General features: G+C 46.4%; 1 protein-coding gene across 1 annotated transcript; it reads right to left on the reverse strand.

Annotated features, from left to right (window-relative positions):
• Positions 1–748: 748 nt before the first annotated feature.
• On the reverse strand, positions 749–27,051 carry FAM47E (family with sequence similarity 47 member E). Its single transcript, XM_066574349.1, has 8 exons — positions 26,817–27,051; positions 23,651–24,017; positions 21,833–22,005; positions 13,674–13,833; positions 11,349–11,549; positions 10,040–10,198; positions 5,914–5,991; positions 749–956 (listed from the first exon to the last, which is right to left on the reverse strand). The coding sequence occupies exons 1-8, from the start codon at positions 26,858–26,860 to the stop codon at positions 816–818; spliced, it is 1,323 nt and encodes a 440-aa protein (XP_066430446.1). The 5' UTR covers positions 26,861–27,051; the 3' UTR covers positions 749–815.

Consider the following 27,051-nt stretch of genomic DNA (forward strand, 5'->3'; position numbering starts at 1 on the left):
AGGCACACGCCTGTAAAATACGGACATGTGCACACACCTTAGGGAATGCATTGGTTATAACAGACGAGTGTTTTTGTGCGCGCGTATGCTCACGCTCGTGTGAAGCCACCCTTGGGGCTTATTCAGAGGAGTATGTCCGATTTTGGTCCGTGAATAACTAACCTATTTTAAGGGAGTTGTCTGAGATAAGGTTCCCCATGGGAAAAAAGTTCTTTAATGAGTTCATACTCACCCTTCTCGGCTCCCCGCATTGACTCCGGGTCTCCTTGCTGGCATCATGTTTACAGGCTGCAGCAGCCTGTTTATGGGACATCACAGGCTGCTGCAGCCAATGACAGAGCTTAGCGTCTGATCGCAGATTTCCTTCTACTGCTCCTCCTGTCAGTATTCATGCTTCCTTTTAGATATTGAAAAGTACATAAAGCCCGCACCAAAACTTTACTGTGTGAATAATGCTTCAGGGGGTCTCACATGAACGGACTCTAATTGCGGAATCCGCATTCGCCGTCCGCTCTTACTTTCTGTGGTAAAATGCAGGCATTGAAAGGCAAACAAATAGCGAATACAAACAAAGAAGAAGAAAAAACTGAACTGCGCATGCCCGATGACGAGCCGCCGCGGTGATTCACAATACAGCTAAATGAGGTAAGTGAGGTCACAGCCGGAATCCACTGGGGGCCTCCCGCATGCAGAATCCGACCCGTTGATGGGAGCCCGGCCTTACAGAGAACACATCACTACTAACGGGTTTGCTTTTCCAAATGTTTATTATACTATGCATCGTTTCCATGAAGCTAAATACACATGTCTACCGGTCAGTTTATTATACTGTCCTCATGGGTGGAAGCGGAGCTGGAGCGGTACCAGGTGTGTTTGGCAGACGTTGCCGTGGATTCATGTCCGATGGAGCCGTCGGAGAGGACGCCGAACTTCTTGCAGAACAGTTTATTGAGAAACTGGAACAGAAGCGTAACTATTGTTTAGTAGATGAAATGTAACAAGCAAACATCTGTGATTGTTCTGTGCAGTACATGCAAAGCATCTGCGATACTGACAATGTGCATCTAAGGCAGCGGAAGCCGAGAAGCTGGACTACAGATACATTGTTTCAGCCTCCATTGTTTAATATGTATTCAATATATGGGTAGTTTCTGCAATCCATCGTACATGTATGGCGTAGGTTATGAGCAGGCTCAGTAGATGAGCCGCAGTAATCAGAGCAGGCTGTAATTGACATCCAATGCAGTGGTCAGGATGGGCGGTAACTCTGATCCCGCCACACTACCCCTTAGATGCCTCAGTCAGTGCTAAGCGTGGCATCTAAGTGGTTTGGAGCCCTCATCCACAGTCCAGCAGTACCTCCCCAGGATCCGATTGTAGGGTGCTGATAGTTGCTACTGCCGCCAGAAGCCAAATAATGGCCTCCGAGTCTGCCATGTACGTTGGCCTATTAGACCATGCCAGAGGCAGGGTCTAACAGGCAAACTGTCGTTGAGAAAAATGACAATTCTAGAAAATGCTGCACTTCATTTGTAGTGCGGTGTGTTATCTAAGTGATCAAACGATTGCATCTTCAAGTTTCCTTATGGGACAAATAAATCTAATTTTAAAAAATAACATTTTCATAGAAAAAATGTTTTTTTTTCTAACTTAACACAATTTAAGATGGTAAAAATGTAAACAAACTTAGACCCCAGAAAATTGATATATCTGTATTTTCTGGGGTTTTCTAACATAGTATACCGGCCCCTTAACCCCTTATTTTTTCTAATTATGTTCAGCTACCATCTTCTCACCGCCATGACTTTTTTACCTTTCCGCTGATACAGTTGTGCGAGGCTCATGTTGTGACGGATGTCCTGTAGTTTCTATTGGTACCATTTTGAATACATATACAACTTTTTCTTGGAGACAGGGTGACCAAAAAAGCACAATTCTGGAATTCTTTTTTTTTCTGACGACATTCATCATGCAGAGTTATTTATGCGTTACTTTGATAGATTTTTTTACGGATGCAGTGTGATAGCAAATATGTATTTTTGTTTTACTACTTAGATTCTTTTATTATAAATATGGCAAAAGGTTTTTTTTTTTTACTTTTATAACTTTTTTTTTTATAATTAGTAAAACTTTATTAATCTTAATTGTTTTTTTTTTTTTTAGTCCCCACAGGGGACCACAACTTGTGATGCTTTGATTGCTCCTGCAGTATGATGTAATGCCATAGTATTACATCATACTGCTATCGGGCAGGCAGTCTATCACGCCACCCCACAGGCATGGCTTGATTGGCATTCTGCCATGCCAGCCTTAGGGCTTTTCAGAAGGCCCTCGGCTGCCATGACGCCCGCACGGCCTCATGCGATCTCATCAGCAGGTTGTATATAGTTTTATGGGGAAAGATTCAGTAGAACTTGTATTTTATCCATTTCTATCCATGCAGATTTGGAGTTCTCTCCGTATGTGCGGTCGCTCTACTGCAACATCGCAAATGAATATGAAACCATTGAAAATCATTGGTTTCATAATCATCGCTGGGCAAAAAATCGCAAGTGGGTGTGAGCCCTTATTAGCACAAAAAGCGACACGTCAGATTTGAAAAATAAGGCAGTGTCAAGAAGGCAAAAATTGGCTGCAGTGGGAAGGGGTTAAAGAGTTCTATAACTGCCCGGCCCACTGACACACGGTGAATGGAGTCCATGAAAGTCAATGGACCGTCACTGATTCATGTGTGTGTAGATGCTGAGAAATAAATCGCAGCATGCTGTATTACTCTGCGTAGCACGCAGCGTGGGCGCTGTACATCTCTATAGGATCCGCTGTCCATACGTAATACATTGATTATAGGCAGCGTTTCCATACATATCCCTGCTCTGAAATACAGCCGGGAATTAAAAAACAAAGTCACATTGTGCCTGTCCGTGTGCCAGCCTTCAATTCTTCAACATTGTTTTTCTAGATATTTGTTTGCTGTCAGTGAATGTGACGATGCCAACTGGCACACAGCGGGTCCTGCGCTCAGCTGAAAATTGGATTATACTGTATCCAGTCCAAGCCTTGCCCTCTGAGCTGGAGAGATCAGCAGTAGCTGCACAAGTCTCTGGCAGTTGCTACTAAGTATCCATCTGTTCATCCCATTGCCACAGATAATTACCAACTTCTCAGCTGAAAGTAAGAATAAGGCCTTGGTCACACGATCTGCAGATCTATAGACCAAATGCATCCCAATGGGATCGGTCACATGTCCGCTTTTTATGCGGATGTGCGATCAATTATAGGACACAACGATTCGCAGAACGCGCCTATATGCGTTCTGGGCATCGCTGTGTTTTATATATGCGCTCAATGGGGCCGGCGGCAGCAGTGCCGACCCCATTGAGAACATATACTAAAGATCGTTCTCCTCTGCCACAGCTGTAACAGCTGTGGCAGAGAAGAACAATGTTCGCCCATTGAATTCAATGGAGCCGGCAATACAGCAGGTTCCACTGAAAGCAATGGGCTGCCGGCGAGCACTGAATGAATTTTTGGGAAGGGCTTAAAAATATAAGCCCTTCCCTGAAAAGCATCCTGAAATGTATAAAAAATTTTAAAACATTATACTCACCTTTTCCCTACAGCCGGGGTTCAGCTGCGGCCGGCCGGCAGTTCTCCTGAACTGCTCTGTGTAGAATTCAGCAGGCGGGGATTTAAAATCCCCGCCTGCTGAATGGGCTGCCTCTGATTGGTCACAGCCCTCACCAATCAGAGTCAGCTCTCACTCACCAATTCATGAATGGGTGAGTGAGTGCTGCCTCTGATTGGCTGAGCGCAGGGACCAATCAGGGGCAGCTCTCAGCTGTCATTCAATAGCTGAGCTGCCCCTGATTGGAATTCATGGTCCATCCGCAATCCGGAATCCACAGGAAAATGGAGCATGCTGCTATTTTTCATCTGTGAGTGGAAACCACAGTTGGTTTCCACTCGTGTGCATGAAGAATCACTTTTGAATAGCATGCTATGGGGGGTATTTGCTGCAGAATCTGATGGCGATCAACCGCTCCGGATTACGCAATTCAAATCCACCCATGTGCATTCACCCTAAGGGCTTATTCACAGGAGCGTATATCGGGCGCCGTTTTCACGGCCGGCCGATATACACTACCATCTGACCCATTTGGATTCCAATGCATCAGATCACACAGGTGTATTCCCGCAGTGTATAACCGCCCGGCCGGCAGGTATAGCTCTGGGCAGGAAAGATAATCCTAGAACTATCTTCCCAGCCAGAAAACGTCGGCCGCTGCATGGGCTCCTATGGGAACCAATGACAGCGGCTAGAGAAGGGAGGTGGGAGGGAGTTTAGCAGCGAGACTGCTAAACTCCCTCTCCCTTCTCTCCTCCCCTCCGGCTGTTTGCAATGGGAGAAGGCGAGATGGGCATGAGCTAAGCTCCGCCCCACCCATTGCTGGCTGTGGGCAAGGGGAGGGGCATGAGCCAAGTTTCGCCCATGCCCCTCCCATTGCAAACAGCCGGAGGGGAGAGGCAGAGAGTCGGCGAGGGGGAGGTAAGGCACTGCAGCCTCGGCGTATATGTGCCAGGCCTGGGCAGTCTGAATGGGCGCACATTCGTTAGATTTGTGCGGCTGTGCATGTGTTTTTACGGCACCGGTGGGCACACGTAAATACGCCTACGACTATGTGAATCCAGTCTAAGGCTGCTTTCACATCTGGGGGTTCCGTTTTCACAGAGCAAGAAACCGGGCCCCCCACTACACATATAAAAGTAGCCAGAGGTATCTACCAATTTGCCACCTTTGAATGTAAGCATAAATGTTTTCATTCACTCACAGCAAACAACTATCTTGAAAATGGTGAAGAATTAAAACATAACGTAGTCAGTGCGTCCTATAAAGTGAACGTGCTGAAATCGGAGCTGGCTGGTAGCTGAAAAGGCTCGCAAGTCCTTCTTACAGAGCTGCTGGCCAGGACTGCATACATAGCAGGAGAGCAGAGCGGCTGTACAACAGCTGATTGAGGAGAGGGAGCAGCAGGTGGCTCAGTAATCAGCTGTTGTATGGGGCGGCTTGCCTGCTATGGAGCTGGCAGTGTGATAGGCTACACAACAAACAGCTGATTAGTGAGAGGGAACTGCCTCCCCATCAATCAGCTGTAGGTACAGACATCTGCCGTCTGCATAGCAGAGAGGGGAGCTGCCTGTAGGTTCATCTGATTGGTGCCTAGTTGTGCACCATACCTCACCATAATAAGACGTGCCATGCGGGCTGAAAAGTTGGGTGACAACTAATGGAATCATCATAACATTGTCACTTCGCTCTTCCAGGATCCTGAATGACAGCTGCAAAGTTATGCAAGCATTTATACCACATACATCGCTATAACTAGTCAAACATGGCATTCAGGGTTCCTGGAAAGCTGGGTGACAAGTAATAAGATCACCATTGCATTTACACTCAGCTTTCCTGGATCCTGAATGGCAGGTTGACAAGTGGTATATACTTCATTCTGAGGCGGTACTACTGCTTTTTATTCCTCTCTGTCTGGTCTGGGGGAGTTCAAAATATTTTTTTCTTACATTCCTCCTCTAAGGTGCGACTTACCATCAGCTGAGTCTTTGGGCGCCTTCAGACGACCGTATATCGTCTGGGTTTTCACGCCGGCAGATATACGGCGTCCCTCTCTGCAGGGGGAGGAGGCTGGAAGAGCCGGGAGCAGTGCTCTGAGCTCCCGCCCCTCACCACTATTTCCAATGGGAGGGGACGGGCGGAGCTACATTCTGGAACGTAGCTCCGCCCCCACCCCCTTTAATTATAAAGAGAAAAATACGATAATTTAAAATCTTAGTGTGTTGTGCCGATGTTATTCACCCTTAGGTACAGTAACACGTTGCAGCAAGTGGGCCGGCGGCACTCACCTCCGGCTTTCTATAGCCCTTCTTCTTAATAAAATCTTTAAAGGCAATAGTCCCATGAAGCTGCAGAAGCTCTTCATCCTATAACAACACATATTGGAGGAAGTATGTTAAGACAGACATTGTCTTCACCCGTCTTGATATAAACTGCGATGTGGTGAAATGCGTCTAAAGCCAGGCTAATACGAACGTATGGTAAATGCTGTATAAAAGGCGCAGCGTTTCACCAGCAGGTGGAACTGAATATCCCCTGCATTAAGAGGGGCATGTAGTTTAATAAATTAGGCCCCTTGTGCCAGTCATGCAATCTATGCCAACTAGGAGCTGGTGAATATTTGCACTATTTGCCAGTTTCTGACGTAAATTACAGTAACTGTGCGGACTATGGGAGGCAATGCACCCTCCTGCAGATTACCACCCCCAGAACCCTTTAAAAAGTCACACATTTGATAGAGCGATGTAGCTGTGGTTTTCCATGGAACTACGAATAAACGTACTTATCTTTGCTTTAAAAGCCAATCCAGTGAAAACACATTATTCCACCCCTCACTTGCCCGTCACACCCTGGACATCTGCTAGGCATAGTGCAGTCATTTCCACACAGTGCAGCCCCCTGTCTAATGCTTATCAGGCACCACTGAAATCTGCCCTGCTTTCCATTTTACTATTCTATGCCATCAATCCCATGATGCATTAGCACAGCATCACATGACCAGATACAGACTGTACCATCTCTGCCTACTGGGAGAATAACTAATGCAAACAGAAGCAGAGCTCCATAGTCGCCCTCTAAAGAACTTGTGTAGAAGGATCCAAGTAAATCTCAGGTGGTCAAATTGAGATCAAATGTGCCACCAAAGGAGAAGGACTCTGGGAAATCTCAGATAGAAATAAATAGCGAAACAAGGTAATATCAGCAGACCTATATATACTATGGGGCTAGTCGAATAATGAATGAAAAATAGAACCCGCCGGAATGGCTATTTAGTGATTAACCCTTTGCAATCCAATTTTAGATTCAAGGTGTCCTGGGGAGTTTTCTCTTCCTGCTATTATACAATGGCACCACCTGCTGGCTAGAGCCAGTACTGTGGTATTGGACATGCTGGAAAGGCCCCCGACAACAGAGCGGCCAGTAATAAAACAGTAAGAATACCCTGGTGGACGTCTTCCGACATCGGAAGCTGTACAGCCTTCAATCAGAATGTCTTTAGACTTCAGACAGTGGATTGGAAAGGGTTAACTGTAATTGAGTTCAATGACAACTCAGCAGCATTACATATTTATGGGTCTAAACTAAAATAATTTAAAATTTCCGCAAATTTAATCACAAAGGCGAGCGGAAATGTTTACTGGTAAATGTCCAATGCATTAGTTCTCATTTAATAACATATGAATGTTTACCGAGTGGCAAGTATCCTGTATATGTAATATGTTATATATCAAATACAATGTGTGAACCAGCTCCCCAATATATATGAGTCCAAGTCCAGAGAATTGTCACCATGCCAATGGCATCCAGCTCTGGTATAGAAGGATTAAACAGGAGTAGATGCTCAGCACAAAGTAAACAGTAATTGGTTAAAAACAGAGATTTATTAGGACATTTCAAAAAAATACATTTCGGAAGAAAGTATAGAAAAAAAACTACGCATTTCTGATCCCTGCTGTTGGGTCTTAAACCTTTTCCAATCCAATTTGTATCCTGGTTTTCCTAGGGGGCTTACCCTTTTTCTGCCGTTATACAACGGCGCTATCTGCTGGCTAAAGCCAGTACTGCATGAGGTAACACGTTGGATAGGCTCCGACAGCAGAGAGGCTGGCAATATACAGTAAGAGAACCCCGACAGACGTCTTCCAAGATCAGAGCTGTACAGCGTTAAATCATAAATGTCTTCAGAGGTCAGACAGTGGATTGGAAAGGGTTAATAGAGATGAGTGAGTATACTCGCTAAGGCACATTACTCGAGCGAGTAGTGCCTTAGCCGCGTATCTCCCCGCTCGTCTCTAAAGATTCGGGGGGAGAGCGGGGAGGAACGGAGGGGAGATCTTCCTCTCTCCCGCCTGCTGCCCGCCGCAACTCACCTGTCACCCGCGCCGCCCCCCGAATCTTTGGAGACGAGCGTGGAGATACTCGGCTAAGGCACTACTCGCTCAAGTAATGGGCCTTAGCGGGTATACTCGCTCATCTCTAGTCTTTAATCATAGATTAGGTAAGGACCCAGCTGTAGGGATCAGAAATGCATAGGTCTTATCCACACTATGTTCCTACCTGCATATCTTATAAATCTCTGTTTCTAACTAACTGCTAACTATTTGCTTCATGCTGGACAACTAATCCTGTTTAACCCATATGTGATATGTTACAGTGTGGCACTGAAGAACAAGTCATTGAGTGATAAAGCTTTCCCTGAGATCAGCTCCAGAATGGGTGGAGACTAGCCGCTACAATGCGAATCAAAGCACACAGAGAATGGCAGATCCTTCTTCTCTATCTTTCTGTAACACACCCTCAGAAACAACAGCAGCATGTAAAATATTACACAACCGTTCCGAGCAGTGTAGCTGTGAATTCAGCAACGGCATGAGCCAGTAGAAGCAGCAGTGTCATTCTCTGTCTCCTTCTCTCTCTCCTTGCAGCTGCTCCTTTTTCCTCATCCTCCCCCTCACTTCTCCATTGACTTCTATGAATAGCAACTGTAACCTGATCTCTCAGTTTACAGACTCCTGTGTACTGAATTTATCTGTTAATCGAGAGTGAAGGAGGCAAGGTGAAGAGCAGAGGATTCCAATAATTGGAGAAAAAAGTCTTTTTCTATAATTAGGTATAACACAGAGTTTCCTATCTTCACTTAGCCTATTGATTGATATAATAAAACCCAAATGATTCTTATTGTTTGCCGGGCCCCTGCTGGTTCGGAGTCCATTAAAAAACTATGGCGTTTCATCACATGGCATTTCACAGAGGGTGACGGAGATGTGTATATCGCAAAGTTAATTGTTATGGAGTGTTTCAAATTAGATATCACCAAATATAACGTAGTGTACGCAGGTTACCAGGACGTAACATTGGTGTGACTGCAAGGGGTTGATCTACTTCCACTCCCACAATCTCACACTAGTTACAAGATGGACCATAAATCATGCTGCCAGCACTGACCATATTATATTGTGATCAGATGCCTCGCTCCTGGTGCCATTCCAGTGTACACATGCACTCACTGCACTCTAGCCGTTAAGGGGTTAACGGTATCAGATGGTATGAGTTCTATAGAACATACAAGGAGTGAACCTAAATGTTTTAAAGAGGTGCAATGATCTGAATACATAATTTGAACATTCAGATGACTGGACACAAGCCATAACTCTTAGAAGTGTCCTCCTGTAGTCAACCAAGTGGTTAATATAATCAAAGTCATCACTTTATAAACTCTGTGGGGTGATTTATCTCATAAAAGCAAGCGTAAAGAAATTGGCACATTTTTACACAAGGCTAATTTGCACAAAAACTTTTTACTTTTTGGCATATATGCCCAGCCAAAAAAAATGGGCATGGTAAAGGGCATGATAAAGGGCATGACAGCTCCAGACTGAGACCTTTATATATAATCCACACCAGAAACTGGCATACATTATACCAGAAAGCTCGTAGCTGGTGCAGATTTCTGTTTTGGTGCTGGGACCGCCCAAGATGCGCCTAATATAAAGAGGCATCCAGGATTATATTGAAGAGACTCAGCTCTTTTGAGCCCCCCTATAAACTAAACGTATGGGCTCAAAGTCACTGACCCTCTGAGTTCAGGAAAGTTTTATACTTACCTCCCCCCCATTCCCCTGCTGTCATCTCTCAGACTCACCACTGCAATATATTCTCTGGACTGCAGAATTGTGCGCTATGTAGTCCTCTCATCTATGTGCGCGACTAAGTAGTCTGCCGGAAGGAGGTGTGACAGATCTCACTAAGGGAATAGCGGGAAAGGGTAGTACAAGGCTCCGCGTGTCAGCTACTTATAGGGCTCAAAGTAGCTGGCAGATTCTCTCATAAGTCTGATGTTTGAGACAAGGGTTCTAATATTTCTACCTGTATGTTTTTGAAGACACAGAACATATTTATTCACATGAAGGATACCTTTTGGCTCAGCTTTTGTGATGAATGTGACCCATTTTCTATCTTTTCTAAGACTGGGTCTTTCAGTGGCTCATTTATTTTTTGCCATTTCCATGTTTTAGGATCAAGGTACCAAGCTCCATATCTAGTTTTTACCCAACTTTGACAATATGTTGACTCCTGTAAAAAAAAAAAAATAGTAATCACCTTTATTTATATAGCGCATGCATATTACGCAGAACTTTACATCACTTGATATTGGGTTCTGTCTGCATTGGGGTTCGCAATCTGTATTCACTAAGTATATGTTTTGTGTAGTATGGGAGGAAACAGGAAAACCTGGAGGAAACCCACACAAACATAAGGAGAGAACATACAAACTCCATGCAGATGCAGCTCAACCACAAGTTGTTAGTAAATCTCGATTTATTCCTTCTAGATCACGAAGCAGTAAGAATATTCAAGTCATAAAACTACTTTATCAATGACAGTGAGGTAGGAGGTAAACAAAACTTTGAATCGCTGGACTAAATTTCTGGAGAATTGGAGATGGGAGCAGAAAAAGTGGTGAACAGATGAGGGAATGAAGCATGGAGGACCAGATAAAGGGGTAGGAAGTATGGTAGACCATGAAAGACCAGAAGAAGGGATATAGAGCAGGGTGAACAGAGGATGAAGCAGAGGGCATGGAAGGCCAGAGGACAAATCAGGGGCAAATGTGAAAGAGAAGGAAGCAGGGGACACGAAGAACAGGAAGTATGAACAGTGAGCCCAGTGAACAGAGGAATCAGAAGCCATGAGGACGAAAGGAGGGTGTAGGTGGCACAGTGAACTCATGAGGAATCAGGAGCCATGAGGATCAAAGGAGGGTGTAGGTGGCACAGTGAACTCATGAGAATCAGGGGGTATGAAGGACTAGAGGAAGTAGCAGAGAGCACAAGAAAGTGTGAAGGAAGCAGATGGCATGGAGGGCCAATCAGGAGCAAAGGTAATGAGGGGAGGAAGCAGGGGACATGGAGGACCAGAGAAGTAGCAGGGAGCATGGGGAACACATGGCATGAAGGACTAAGGGCAGGATCTGGGGTCAGTGAAGGAAGCAGTTGACATAGGAGATTTAGGGAAGGGTCAGAGTTTGGAGCAAATGACAGGATGTGGCTCACGAAAAGTTTGTCCAAACTTTATTTAGCTAAACAACATACTAGTAGACAATTTACAAAATATACATGCGAGGAGAATAATATATGAAATGCAAACACTAATAATTCCTCACACAGGAGCTTTTTCACTATGGCTTCATTTCTAATGGGCTTACAATTGTCTTGAGATTTACCGTAGATTGTTGTATGTTTCTTGAGGCTGAGGTCTTTGCTGTGCCTCGTTGAGATGAGACTCCTACAGACATTCTCAGCTCTGGCGGTACGTTGCTGAGCTCTACTACATGAATTGGGACACTGAGAGCGGGCTTTGTCTCATAACCGCTGGCAAATAAACTGAAGATGATGGACTCATTGATATTGCATGGCTCCCCTCCCTGCCGAGAATGCAAAGACAAACTCTTAATTACATATCTAGATGCATGGAATGCAATGACATGTTATGATTAACTAGATTGTAGTAATGTGGACCTGTTTACAAGTTGATCATAGTTCAAGCCCCTTTATGATAACAAAAAAATTTGTATAAAATGAGGTGAATAAAAAAATTTTAGTGTTAAAAAAAACTTTTTCCCATTGTTCATTTAAAAAATAAAAACAACCAATTAACATAATTGATATCATAGTGTAAAGGCCCGTAACACCCATATATCTGGCCCCTCTATAATTGTCATACATGTCATGTTTTTTACCTGGATGCACTGTGCAAAGTGTCTTGTCTGCTGTTATGTGTATTGCACAGCTGCAGCATGTAAGAGGTTAATGTCTGAAAGTGGCTGGGATATGTCTGGAAAAAGTAACAAGTTTGTCTAGTCATGTGGAGTTGTATGATTATAAATATGAGTGATTGAGAGTTAGGTGTGGTTCACTTTCTGTCATCTTCAATGCTTGAGAAAGGAGTGAGAGTGCCGGCCGCATGGGGGTACCTTCAACCCTCATGTGGTGAAGGGATGGAAGCGGAGGAAAGGTATCCTGACGTTCCAAATCCCAGGAACTGTCTGTGAGGAGAGTGAGAAAGTCCCAGAGTCCCGGAGTGTGTGTGTCCAGGAGCGGAGCATTACAGATAACTTAGACTCTAGGCCCGATTTCATCCTGTGTTCTCCTTCCTGACCGTCTACTGAAAAGCTGCCTTTCCTGCATGTGCGAGTAAGCTGTATTGTCTTCAAGTATACAGTAAAGTTCACCGGTCACTGCCAGTTCCCAGTGATTGAGTTTTTAAGTTCAATTCGTGTGTGTGGACTCTCCTTATTCTACCTCCGGAGAATCAACGGTCTGAAGGAAAGGTGGCGTCACGCGTGACAAATCATCTAGTCCACTACACTTATTCAGGTAACCACCACCTGGCGTTGCCTGGAATAGGCCTAGTCATGCCTTGGCCAAGGTTCCATGCATCCCTCTGGGGAAGAGTCTGGTAGAGTCACCGTGACAAATGACACCTCTACCCCGCCAGCTCCTCAGCGTGGGCCTCGTGTCTCAGTCGTCGTGGGGGCACCATGCATGGTGAACATTGTAAGAAAAAATAGGCAAACCAGAATTGCAGATTTTTTTCACCTCCCCACTTAAAAAAAATTGAATAAAAAGTGATCAAAAAGTCATGTGTGCCCCATATTGCTATCAATGAAAACTACAGCTTGCCCCCACAAGAAACAAGCGCTATCAAAGCTCCAGTGACAGAAAGATAAGTTATAACTCTTGAACATCCGAAGAGTGGCTGGTCATTAAGGGGTTTAGAGGCTAATATTTCTATAATACGTACAGATTTAGGCCTTAGTCAGACGGGCGTTTTTTCGCGCGATTTGCGCATGCGCATGCGTCCGGCGATCTTATAAAACCATTGCTTTGCAATGGTATCGGACACATGAGCGCTTTTTATGTGCTCGTCCAATAAATTATAGAACAGAAATCGCAGATCGCACCTATCTGCAATCTGCGATTCCTGTTCTCTTCTCTATATGCGCTCAATGGGGCCGGCGGCAGCAGCGCCGACCCCATTGAGAACATATAGAAGACAAATCATTCTTCTCTGCCACAGCTGTAACAGCTGTGGCAGGGAAGAACGATGTTTGCCCATTGAATTCAATGGAGCCGGCAATACAGCCGGCTCCATTGAAAGCAATGGGCTGCCGGCGTGCGCGGGGTGAATTGTCGGGAAGGGGTTAAATATATAAGCCCTTCCCTGCAATTCATCCAGAAAAGTGTTAAAATAAAAAATATATACATACTCACCTGCTCCCGGCAGCCGGAGTTCCGCGCGGCCGGCCTGCAGGGGGTGTGAAGGGGGTGTGAGTCGGCTGTATTGCCGGCTCCATTGAATGCAATGCGCTGGACAGCTCCAGCCCGTTTCTAATGAAACGCGGCTAGGAGCAGATTTTCGGGCGATTTTCGGGCATCGGTCACGCGATTTGCGAATGCGCATCCATCATGCGATCCGCAAATCGCGCGAAAAACCGCCCGTCTGACTAAGGCCTTAGATGTATTTCTGTGTTTACTCATGAACTTACCAAAGAAGTCACCCAGTCACAAAATTCTTTAGTCACTTGCTTGACATTGTCATCTAGTGCAGGAGTAAAAGGCTTTGTTATCTTGAACTTATTCTCTTCAGAAGCGGGCTCTTGGTTAGAAAGCCATTTATATGGATTTTTGAGCCTAGACTGCTCACTCCTGCAAAAATAAAATTGGGATGTTTGGAAGAGGGATTTGTGGAAGCTGGAGGTTTGGGCAGAAAAATGGCAAATAAAGTTTAAAGGGATTCTGTCATCACGTTCATGAAGTTTGAGTCCGAGTCACAGAGGTGGGCCGTGCCGGCCTCTCCCCGCCTACAGCATTCAGGGACAGTTCACTCCTTACACACAAAAAGGGAGAGAGCTGTCAGTCTGCATGATGCAGGCGGGGAGAAACCATGGTCCGCATCTGTGACTCAGAGCTCAAACCTCATGAAGCTGGTGACAGAATCCCTTTAAGCTGGATGAATGTAAGGCTATGCATTTGAGCCGAGGACATCAAATATACAGTAAGTAATAAATAGTTAATAGAGATGAGCGAACACCAAAATGTTCGGGTGTTCGTTATTCGTAACGAACTTCCCGTGATGCTCGAGGGTTCGTTTCGAACAACGAACCCCATTGAAGTCAATGGGCGACCAGAACATTTTTGTATTTCGCCGATGCTCGCTAAGGTTTTCATGTGTGAAAATCTGGGCAATTCAGGAAAGTGATGGGAATGACACAGTGACGGATAGGGCAGGCGAGGGGCTACATGTTGGGCTGCATCCTAAGTTCACAGGTCCCACTATTAAGCCACAATAGCGGCAAGAGTGGGCCCCCCCCCCCCCTCCCAACAACTTTTACTTCTGAAAAGCGCTCATTAGCATGGCATACCTTTGCTAAGCACCACACTACCTCCAACAAAGCACAATCACTGCCTGCATGACACTCCACTGCCACTTCTCCTGAGTTACATGCTGCCCAACCGCACCCCCTCCCCCCCACAGCGCACACCAAAGTGTCCCTGCGCAGCCTTCAGCTGCCCTCATGCCACACCACGCTCATGTCTATTTAGAATTGCGTCTGCCATGACGAGGGACCGCAGGCATACACTGCAGAGGTTGGCACGGCTAGGCAGCGACCCTCTTTAAAAGTGGCGGAGCGATAGCCCACAATGCTGTACAGAAGCAATGAGAAATAGAATCCTGTGCCACCGCCATCAGGAGCTGCACACGTGGGCATAGCAATGGGGAACCTATGTGCCACACACTATTCATTCTGTCAAGGTGTCTGCATGCCCCAGTCAGACCGGGCTTTTTAATTCATAGACACAGGCAGGTACAACTCCCTATTGTGAAGTCCCTGTCGACCCACAGCATGGGTGGCTCCCTGGAACCCACCGGCGGTACACAGAAATATCCCATTGCATTGCCCAACACAGCTGAGGTAGTAATGTCGTGCTTAATGCAGGTGGGCTTCGGCCCACACTGCATGCCCCAGTCAGACTGGGGTTCTTTACAAGTGGACACATGTAGGTTTAACTCCCTGTGGACCCACTGCCTGGGTGGGTGCCAGGAAGCCACCGGCGGTACATAGAAATATCCCATTGCATTGCCCAACACAGCTGAGGTAGTAATGTCGTGCGTAATACAGGTGGGCTTCGGCCCACACTGCATGCCCCAGTCAGACGGGTTCTTTAGAAGTGTACAGATGTATTAAAAACTCAGTGTGCACCTACAGCATGGGTGGCTCCCTGGAACCCACCGGCGGTACACAAAAATATCCCATTGCATTGCCCAACACAGCTGAGGTAGTAATGTCGTGCGTAATACAGGTGGGCTTCGGCCCACACTGCATGCCCCAGTCAGACTGGGATTCTTTACAAGTGGACACATGTAGGTTTAACTCCCTGTGGACCCACTGCCTGGGTGGGTGCCAGGAAGCCACCGGCGGTACATAGAAATATCCCATTGCATTGCCCAACACAGCTGAGGTAAAGTCAGCTGTAATGCAGGTGGGCTAAAAATTAATTTGATTACACTGTAGGCGAGGGCCCACAAAAATTGCTGTATCAACAGTACTAATGTACATCCCAAAAATTGGCCATGGCCAGCCAAGAGGGCAGGTGAAACCCATTAATCGCTTTGGTTAATGTGGCTTAAGTGGTAACTAGGCCTGGAGGCAGCCCAGTGTAACGAAAAATTGGTTCAAGTTAAAGTTCCAATGCTTTTAAGCGCATTGAAACTTATAAAAATTGTTCTGAAAAATTATTTGAGTGAGCCTTGTGGCCCTAAGAAAAATTGCCCGTTCAGCGTGATTACGTGAGGTTTCACGAGGAGGAACAGGAGGAGGAGGAGGAGGAATATTAGACACAGATTGATGAAGCAGAAATGTCCCCGTTTTGGATGGTGAGAGAGAACGTAGCTTCCATCCGCGGGTGCAGCCTACGTATTGCTTACGTATCGCTGCTGTCCGCTGGTGGAGAACAGAAGTCTGGGGAAATCCAGCCTTTGTTCATCTTGATGAGTGTTAGCCTGTCGGCACTGTCGGTTGACAAGCGGCTACGCTTATCTGTGATGATTCCCCCAGCCGCACTAAACACCCTCTCCGACAAGACGCTAGCCGCAGGACAAGCAAGCACCTCAAGGGCATACAGGGCTAGTTCAGGCCACGTGTCCAGCTTCGACACCCAGTAGTTGTAGGGGGCAGAGGCGTCACCAAGGATGGTCGTGCGATCCGCTACGTACTCCCTCACCATCCTTTTGCAGTGCTCCCGCCGACTCAGCCGTGACTGGGGAGCGGTGACACAGTCTTGGTGGGGAGCCATAAAGCTGGCCAGGCCCTTAAAGACTGTTGCACTGCCTGGGATGTACATGCTGCTCGATCTACGCACATCCCCTGCAACATGGCCCTCGGAACTGCGCCTTCTGCCACTAGCGCTGTCGGCTGGGAATTTTACCATCAGCTTGTCCGCAAGGGTCCTGTGGTATAGCAACACTCTCGAACCCCTTTCCTCTTCGGGAATCAGAGTGGGCAGGTTCTCCTTATACCGTGGATCGAGCAGTGTGTACACCCAGTAATCCGTAGTGGCCAGAATGCGTGCAACGCGAGGGTCACGAGAAAGGCATCCTAAGATGAAGTCAGCCATGTGTGCCAGGGTACCTGTACGCAACACATGGCTGTCTTCACTAGGAAGATCACTATCAGGATCCTCCTCCTCCTCCTCCTCCTCCTCCTCCTCAGGCCATACACGCTGAAAGGATGACAGGCAATCAGCCGGTGTACCGTCAGCAGCGGGCCAAGCTGTCTCTTCCCCCTCCTCCTCATCCTCCTCATGCTCCTCCTCCTCCTCCTGTACGCGTTGAGAAATAGACAGGAGGGTGCCCTGACTATCCAGCGGCATACTGTCTTCCCCCGCCCCCGTTTCCGAGCGCAAAGCAGCTGCCTTTATGGTTTGCAGGGAATTTCTCAAGATGCATAGCAGAGGAATGGTGACGCTAATGATTGTAGCATCGCCGCTCACCACCTGGGTAGACTCCTCAAAATTACCAAGGACATGGCAGATGTCTGCCAACCAGGCCCACTCTTCTGAAAGGAATTGAGGAGGCTGACTCCCACTGCGCCGCCCATGTTGGAGTTGGTATTCGACTATAGCTCTACGCTGTTCATAGAGCCTGGCCAACATGTGGAGCGTAGAGTTCCACCGTGTGGGCACGTCGCACAGCAGTCGGTGCACTGGCAGCTTAAAGTGATGTTGCAGGGTGCGCAGGGTGGCAGCGTCCGTGTGGGACTTGCGGAAATGTGCGCAGAGCCGGCGCGCCTTTACGAGCAGGTCTGACAAGCGTGGGTAGCTTTTCAGAAACCGCTGAACCACCAAATTAAAGACGTGGGCCAGGCATGGCACGTGCGTGAGGCTGCCGAGCTGCAGAGCCGCCACCAGGTTACGGCCGTTGTCACACACGACCATGCCCGGTTGGAGGCTCAGCGGCGCAAGCCAGCGGTCGGTCTGCTGTGTCAGACCCTGCAGCAGTTCGTGGGCCGTGTGCCTCTTCTCTCCTAAGCTGAGTAGTTTCAGCACGGCCTGCTGACGCTTGCCCACCGCTGTGCTGCCACACCGCGCGACACCGACTGCTGGCGACATGCTGCTGCTAACACATCTTGATTGTGAGACAGAGGAGGAGGAGGAGGAGGAGGGTGCTTTAGTGGAGGAAGCATACACCTCCGCAGATACCAGCACCGAGCTGGGGCCCGCAATTCTGGGGGTGGGTAGGACGTGAGCGGTCCCAGGCTCTGACTCTGTCCCAGCCTCCACTAAATTCACCCAATGTGCCGTCAGGGAGATGTAGTGGCCCTGCCCGCCTGTGCTTGTCCACGTGTCCGTAGTTAAGTGGACCGTGGCAGTAACCGCGTTGGTGAGGGCGCGCACAATGTTGCGGGAGACGTGGTCGTGCAGGGCTGGGACGGCACATCGGGAAAAGTAGTGGCGACTGGGAACTGAGTAGCGCGGGGCCGCCGCCTCCATGATACTTTTGAAGGACTCCGTTTCCACAACCCTATACGGCAGCATCTCAAGGCTGATGAATTTTGCGATGCGGACGGTTAACGTTTGAGCGTGCGGGTGCGTGGCGGCGTACTTGCGCTTGCGCTCGAACACTTGCGCAAGCGACGGCTGAACGGTGCGCTGAACTACACTGCTGGATGGGGCCGAGGACAGCGGAGATGAGGGTGTGGGTGCAGGCCATGAGGCGGTAGTGCCTGTGTCCTGAGAGGGGGGTTGCATCTCAGTGGCAGGTTGGGGCACAGGGGGAGAGGCAGGGGTGCAAACCGGAGGCGGTGAACGGCCTTTGTCCCACCTTGCGGGGTGCTTGGCCATCATATGTCTGCGCATGGTGGTGGTGGTGAGGCTGTTGGTGTTGGCTCCCCGGCTGAGCTTTGCGCGACAAAGGTTGCACACCACTGTTCGTCGGTCGTCAGGCGTCTCTGTGAAAAACTGCCAGACCTTAGAGCACCTCGGCCTCCGCAGGGTGGCATGGCGCGAGGGGGCGCTTTGGGAAACACTTGGTGGATTATTCGGTCTGGCCCTGCCTCTACCCCTGGCCACTGCACTGCCTCTTGCAACCTGCCCTGCTGATGCCCTTGACTCCCCCTCTGAAGACCTGTCCTCCTGAGTAAGCGTTGCACACCAGGTGGGGTCAGTCACCTCATCGTCCTGCTGCTCTTCCTCCGAATCCTCTGTGCGCTGCTCCCTGGGACTTACTGCCCTTACTACTACCTCACTGCAAGACAACTGTGTCTGATCGTCATCGTCCTCCTCACCCACAGAAAGTTGTTGAGACAGTTGGCGGAAGTCCCCAGCCTCTTCCCCCGGACCCCGGGAACTTTCGAATGGTTGGGCATCAGTGACGATAAACTCCTCTGGTGGGAGAGGAACCGCTGCTGCCCAATCTAAGCAGGGGCCCGAGAACAGTTCCTGGGAGTGTTCCCGCTCCTGAGCAGGTGTCATTGTAGTGGAGTGAGGAGGCTGGGAGGAAGGAGGAGCAGCAGACAGAGGATTCGGATTGGCAGCAGTGGACGGCGCAGAACTGCGGGTAGACGATAGGTTGCTCGAAGCACTTTCTGCCATCCAGGACAGGACCTGCTCACACTGCTCATTTTCTAATAACCGTCTCCCGCGTGGACCCATTAATTGGGCGATGAATGTGGGGACGCCAGAAACGTGCCTCTCTCCTAATCGCGCAGCAGTCGGCTGCGACACACCTGGATCAGGAGCTTGGCCTGTGCCCACACCCTGACTTGGCCCTCCGCGTCCTCGGCCGCGTCCACGTCCTCTAGGCCTACCCCTACCCCTCAGCATGCTGTATTACCAGTGATTTGATTTCACAGGCAGGAAATAAATTGGCGCAAGACTGCAGGCCAAATATAATTTTTGCCCTTTTTGGAAAACGAAAGGCCCCACTGCCTCTAGTGAATGAATTATCTAAGTTTAATAACTGTGCTGTGTCCCTGCTTATGTGTCACAGAACGTGAGGGTAGCAGAGTTATTAACTGTGGCAGAGCAGGTATTTTTTTTCCCAATTAAGGAAAGCAAATGGCGAAGCCAGCAGTAAAGCGTAGCTGGGTGCGTATGATTTAGCACTGTTCTTCACGCAGCTCACACGTGTCCACCGCCCGTAAGGACGGACAGAGGCTGGACAAATAGATTTGTTTTCAGTTTTTTCCCACCAACAGGCAGCACTGCGTATATTCAATGAACCTGAGAAGTTTAATAACTGTGCTGTGTCCCTGCTTATGTGTCACAGAACGTGAGGGTAGCAGAGTTATTATAACTCTTGGAGAGCAGGTATTTTTTTTCCCAATTAAGGAAAGCAAATGGCGAACCCAGCAGTAAAGCGTAGCTGGCTGCGTATGATTTAGCAATGTTTTTCACGCAGCTCACACGTCTCCACAGGCGTAAGGACGGACACAGGCTGGACAAATAGATTTGTTTTCAGTTTTTTCCCACCAACAGGCAGCACTGCGTATATTCAATGAACCTGAGAAGTTTAATAACTGTGCTGTGTCCCTGCTTATGTGTCACAGAACGTGAGGGTAGCAGAGTTATTATAACTCTTGGAGAGCAGGTATTTTTTTTCCCAATTAAGGAAAGCAAATGGCGAAGCCAGCAGTAAAGCGTAGCTGGCTGCGTATGATTTAGCACTGTTCTTCACGCAGCTCACACGTGTCCACCGCCCGTAAGGACGGACAGAGGCTGGACAAATAGATTTGTTTTCAGTTTTTTCCCACCAACAGGCAGCACTGCGTATATTCAATGAACCTGAGAAGTTTAATAACTGTGCTGTGTCCCTGCTTATGTGTCACAGAACGTGAGGGTAGCAGAGTTATTATAACTCTTGGAGAGCAGGTATTTTTTTTCCCAATTAAGGAAAGCAAATGGCGAAGCCAGCAGTAAAGCGTAGCTGGCTGCGTATGATTTAGCAATGTTTTTCACGCAGCTCACACGTCTCCACCGCCTGTAAGGACGGACAGAGGCTGGACAAATAGATTTGTTTTCAGTTTTTTCCCACCAACAGGCAGCACTGCGTATATTCAATGAACCTGAGAAGTTTAATAACTGTGCTGTGTCCCTGCTTATGTGTCACAGAACGTGAGGGTAGCAGAGTTATTATAACTCTTGGAGAGCAGGTATTTTTTTTCCCAATTAAGGAAAGCAAATGGCGAAGCCAGCAGTAAAGCGTAGCTGGGTGCGTATGATTTAGCAATGTTTTTCACGCAGCTCACACGTGTCCACAGGCGTTAGGACGGACACAGGCTGGACAAATAGATTTGTTTTCAGTTTTTTCCCACCAACAGGCAGCACTGCGTATATTCTATGAATAATAACTGTGTTGTGGCCCTGCCTATACAATTCTTTCCCTGCAGTATCAATGGAGGGTGGAATGCTCTGCAGAGGCGATTTTGAGAAGCCCAAAAAAAATGCAGCACAGCCAACAGCAGCCTGGACAGTACTGCACACGGATAAATATGGCCCTAGAAAGGACCGTTGAGGTTCTTGAAGGCTACACTCACTCCTAACACTCTCCCTGCCTATGCAGCACTTCTGTCCCTAATGCCAGGTGCAACGGTCTGCAGAGGCGATTTTGAGAAAAAAAAAAATCCCACTGCTAACAGCAGCCAACACACAGCTATCAGTGGCCCTAATAAGGACCTTTGGGGGGTCTTGAAGCCTACACTAACTACCAATTCTTTCCCTACAGCAGCTCCGGTATAAACAGCACTGTCCCTCATCTAACTCACCAGGCATCTGAGGCGAGCCGCGGGAGGGGCCGACTTTTATATTAGGCGAACACCTGATCTCGCCAGCCACTCACAGCAGGGGGGTGGTATAGGGCTTAAACGTTGCAGGGGGAAGTTGTAATGCCTTCCCTGTCTTTCAATTGGCCAGAAAAGCGCGCTAACGTCTCAGGGAAGGAAGTGAAAGTAACCAGAACACCGCATGGTGTTCGTCACGAATAACGAACATCCAGAACACCCTAATATTCGCACGAATATCAAGCTCGGACGAACGCGTTCGCTCATCTCTAATAGTTAAACATTGGTAAAAGTGAAAAAGACTCGAGGATATTGATAGATAGCAAAGTTAAAGTTAACAATTCAGGAAATCTAGAGGTTTCACTTACATTGATGATTGCCTAGTACTTGCGTCACGCGATTTCACACTTTGTTCTTCCTGCTGCTCTGCTGGAGTAAGGAGATTGTCTTCCTCCTGGACCTCAGGTATAACTTCATAGGTTCCTGAAGCACTCCTTAATCTCATCTCGGGGTCCAGGATGTCCACAATTTCCTCAAACACCTGCAGAAATTAATTAATAACTGTGCAGCTAAATATACATTTCAAACTAATGCCCCATTTACACAGGACGAGTGTCGGGCAAACAATGCCCGCCACTCGTCCCTGTGTCTCTGCGCTCCTTTACGGGAGCTAGTCGAGCTGTCTCACTCATGAAGCGGCCAGCCAGGGGGCAGGGAAGTGCAGGAGATTTCTCTCCGCTCGCTCCCCCGCCCCTCTCCATTCACATAACACAGCGGCTGTTCATTACTGAACAGCCACTCTTTAAACTGCACAATGAGCAATGAGCTTCATCGCTCATCTTTTATGGTTCCTTCATCCCCGCGGGGAGTCCCCTTGTCACTGAACATTGTGTTCAGCGATGAGGGGACTTCCAGCTGGGAATATTTACATGCAGCATGCCTGTAAAAGACGGACATGTGACCACACCTTAGGAAACTAATGGTTCTAGTAGACACGCACACAAATACACGCTCGTCTGAACGAGGCCTCATCGCTATGTTTTGTAGCCTGAAAGAACCCATTGAAAACCAAGGGCTTCACATACATGCGTTTTGTAGCGAGATTTTGTAGCCCATATGAAACAGGCCTAAAACATAAAAGCATGCTTTCCTGCACCAGCTGCTGAGCTGGCTCCTAGGATGGACTTTAAATGGGTTGTCCTGCGAAAGCAAGTGGGGGTATACACTTCTGTATGGCCATATTAATGCACTTTGTAATGTACATTGTGCATTAATTATGAGCCATACAGACGTTATTCACTTACCTGTTCCGTTGCTAGCGTCCTCGTCTCCATGGTGCCGTCTAATTTTCAGCGTCTAATCTCCCGATTAGACGCGCTTGCGCAGTCCTGTCTTCTGAATGGGGCTGCTCGTGCTGGAGAGCTGCTCCTCGTAGCTCCGCCCCGTCACGTGTGCCGATTCCAGCCAATCAGGAGGCTGGAATCGGCAATGGAACGCACAGAAGACCTGCGGTCCACCGAGGGTGAAGATCCCGGCGGCCATCTTCACAAGGTAAGTAAGAAGTCACCGGAGCGCGGGGATTCGGGTAAGTACTACCCGTTTTGGTTTTTTTTATCCCTGCATCGGGTTTGTCTCGCACCGAACGGGGGGGCTATTGAAAAAAAAAAAAAAAATGTTTCGGCGTGGGACAACCCCTTTAAGTTACTATAGAATCTTATACTGTTTGATGAATATCTTGAAGCTGATCTAACAGTAGTACCTGGGAGAAAGATGAGGACTTCAAACGAGCCAATCAGGACTTCAGCAATCTCTTGTTAGTTAACAATGTAGCAGACTGTGGCATTTCACTGACACAATCCTTCAGTGCTGTTAGCCAACCAAGGAAAACAGAAGCATTACCTTCTACAAGCATCAGGAGCAAAACCCAAACTGTCAGCTGTGCAGGGAATGCAGTAGAACTGACATCACTTATTATAACCTGAAATCTTAGTATTTCTTTGCATTATGATTAGAATTTTTAAAAGTTCAATTGTTTTGAGGCACCGCTAAATATTAACCAACTGTCCTCGAGCTTTGTATCTAATTTTTAATGTCTTGGAAGAACAGAATTAGAGGGTGGGACTAATATATATATATATATATATATATATATATATATGTATACCATTTTAAAGTACGGCTCTTACCTCGGGTGGCACTCCTTCTTCCAGGTGAGGGTAGAGAGCTAGTGGGTGTTGCGCGAGGCCATATTCTATCCCAGCAATGTATTCTCTGCGTGCCTGCTGCTGTGGAAGAAGCTTAGAGAGGTAAGCTTGTTCTTTGGTAAACTTTTTATGTTTCTGAGTTGCTTCTGGGTCATCCACATTCCGCAGGAAAAGAGCATGTCCCTTGGTGGCCGGAATATGACTAGCAGTAGTAACAGTGGGATAGCCATCTCGAAAATCAGCACCTCCTTTAGGTAAGAATTTCCACTGATGGGTATTGAGGGCACCAGAGAGGTTCAGTTTATGGTTGGTTTCTTTGAGAATTTTTTTATGCAGCCTCTCTTTATACCTACAATAGAAATAGAGTTCTTGTATATATTACGCAGCTTCTGCCATAAATGATACTTATTTGATAATATATATCAATCACATAGGAGCAGTTTTACCATAATTTTAGTGCATGTAAAGATTATTTTCCTGTGAAAATACAAAACAATCTGTAAAAAAAAAAAAAAGAATACATTACCCAGCAGGCTCGGTCGAGGTCCTCCCGCTGCTCTCCGGAGCTCCGACGCGTTTCTTGCAGTCCTCAGCTATCCACAGAAGATCCCTTCCTGGTTACAGGATTCATAAATCCCGCCTCCAGGAAGTGATGGCTCTGATTGGTTCTCAAGTGCTGCTCAGCCCAACAGTGCAGCGCTCAATGAACCAATTCAATAGTTGTGACTGGTTTGTTTAGTGCTGCAGTGATTGGCTAGTCGAATAACTAATCACAGCCATTGTGTTGTGGAGGCGGGGATTATGAATTGACCAAATTAATGCCGCAGCTCAGCGTGTCGGAGCTCTGGAGAGCAGTGGGAGGGACCTGGACCGAGCCTGCTAGGTAAGTATGATAAGATATTCCCCGAAAATAAGACCTACCGCCTCTTTTGAGGCAAAAATTAATATAAGACAGGGTCTTAATTTCAAGGAAACATGGTATATTACATTATATGTGTACTACATATGTATAATATATATTATTATTGTATATGTAAGTATATGATATATGTATATTACATCATATGTATATTATACTATACAGAAGAGAAGTCCAATGCCGGAGCTCTCTTCTGCATAGTGTAATATATATATTATTGTATATGTATAATATGCATATGTATATTATATATTTATAATATTTGCACCATACAGAAGGGAGCTCAGATGTCGGACCTCTCTTCTGCATAGTGAAATATGCATATGTAGAAGATAGATCCAACGTCTGTGTAGTGTTAGAAACGTGTCGGACCTCACCCAACATGGGAGCTATGCAGGAAAATCTCAATGTCAGACAGGGGCCGACACTAGATTGGAAAGGGTTAGTGTTGTCCAAGAACTTTCCCGCATGGAAACCAATGGGAGAAACTCCACAATCCTCCGCCGTGGCTTACAGCTGTGGCAGTGGATCGCTACTTAACTGAATTGATGTGAGGCAATTTTGTTACAAAAATGTCTTGCATCCACGGTAAAATCGCATGGCCCATTTAGACGGGGTGAATGTTGGGTGAACGATGCCCAACACTTGTCCTCACACATACTTGCTCCTGTGCTGATTTACGCTGAAGATCAGTGATCTGCTCATCGTCCATCATTTATGCAGCATAAAGTGTAAAAAGCAGCCGTTCAGTACTGAACAGCTGCTGTGTAAGGTAATGAAGAGGGGCGGGGGAGCGCGAGGAGAGAAACCTCCTGCAGCCTCCCTGCTATGAGCCAGCGATACCAGCTCCTGTGCAGCAGCATGAGAGCGAGTATGTGCGGGGACGAGTGTCTGGTATCGTTTGCCAGACATTAGTCCCGTCTAAATGGGCCTTTAGTATGCATCACCATACCTTTTAATTAACTGTATAGGAAAGCCCAGCAGATTGTACGGTGGATTAAAGGTAGATGGGCCATAGGCTCTACAGGGAGAAATCCTGGTAGGCCAATCAGGCAGATATGAGATAGATATGAGACAGACATGAGATAGGCATGAGACAGACAGACAGGAGATATGAGATAGATAATGTTATAGATAAATAGATATGAGATAGATAGATAAATAGATATGTGATAGATAGATAGATGTGAGATAGATAAATAGATATGAGATAGATAAATAGATAGATAGATAGATAGATAGATGTGAGATAGATAAATAGATATGTGATAGATAGATAGAAGATAGATATCAAATACCCAATAGATATTAGATAGATATATATATTATATAGATAAGAGATAGATATGTGATAGATAGATAGATAGATAGATATGAGATAGATATTAGATACCTGATAGATAAGAGATATATAGATAGATAAAAAATATTAGATAGATAGACATGGAATATGATTGATACGAGATAGATATTAGATACCTGATAGATATTAGATAGATAAGGGATGGATAGATAAACATGAGATATAGATGATAGACAGATAGATATTAGATAGATAGGAGATAGATAGATAGATAGATAGATAGATAGATAGATAGAGATATGAGATAGATAGATAGAACATAGATAGATATGAGATAGATAGATAGATAGGAGATAGATAGATAGATAGATAGAGATATGAGATAGATAGATAGAACATAGATAGATATGAGATAGATAGATAGATAGATAGATATGAGATAGATAGATAGATATGAGAGATAGATAGATTGATATGAGATAGATAGATAGATATGAGGTAGATAGATACCGGTAGATAGATATGAGATAGATAGATAGATATTAGATAGATAGATAGATATGAGATAGAAATGAGATAGATAGATAGATAAATAGATAGATAGATGTGAGATAGATAGATAGATATTAGATATTCAATAGATAGTAGATAGATATGAGATAGATAGATAGATAGATAGATAGATATGTGATAGATATGTGATAGATAGATAGAGATAGATAGATAGATAGATAGATAGATATGAGATAACCGATAGATGTTAGATAGATAGATAGATAGATAGATAGATAGATAGATAGATAGATAGATAGATAGATAGATATGTGATAGATATGAGATAGATAAATATTAGATAACCGATAGATGTTAGATAGATTAGAGATAAACAGATAGATATTAGAGAGAGAGTATAACAGTATACATACCAAGGATGGCGGGGTGGCTGTGTATCACCTCTGACGATAGACATGGCTCATATAGAAGAGCTACAGGTGTGACATATTTATAGTATGTGTGAGTAGATATATCTGCGGTAGCACAGTATTTATACACAGAATTATTTAGCCATTTAGACAGGACAAATCTCTGCAGGATGTACAGCAGACGGGTGGCAGGATGGATGCAATGCTCTGCACTACCTGCTGCCTACCAGTTTGTTTC

This window comes from Eleutherodactylus coqui, chromosome 7, assembly GCF_035609145.1.
Source record: "Eleutherodactylus coqui strain aEleCoq1 chromosome 7, aEleCoq1.hap1, whole genome shotgun sequence".
NCBI classification, from domain to species: Eukaryota; Metazoa; Chordata; class Amphibia; order Anura; family Eleutherodactylidae; genus Eleutherodactylus; species Eleutherodactylus coqui.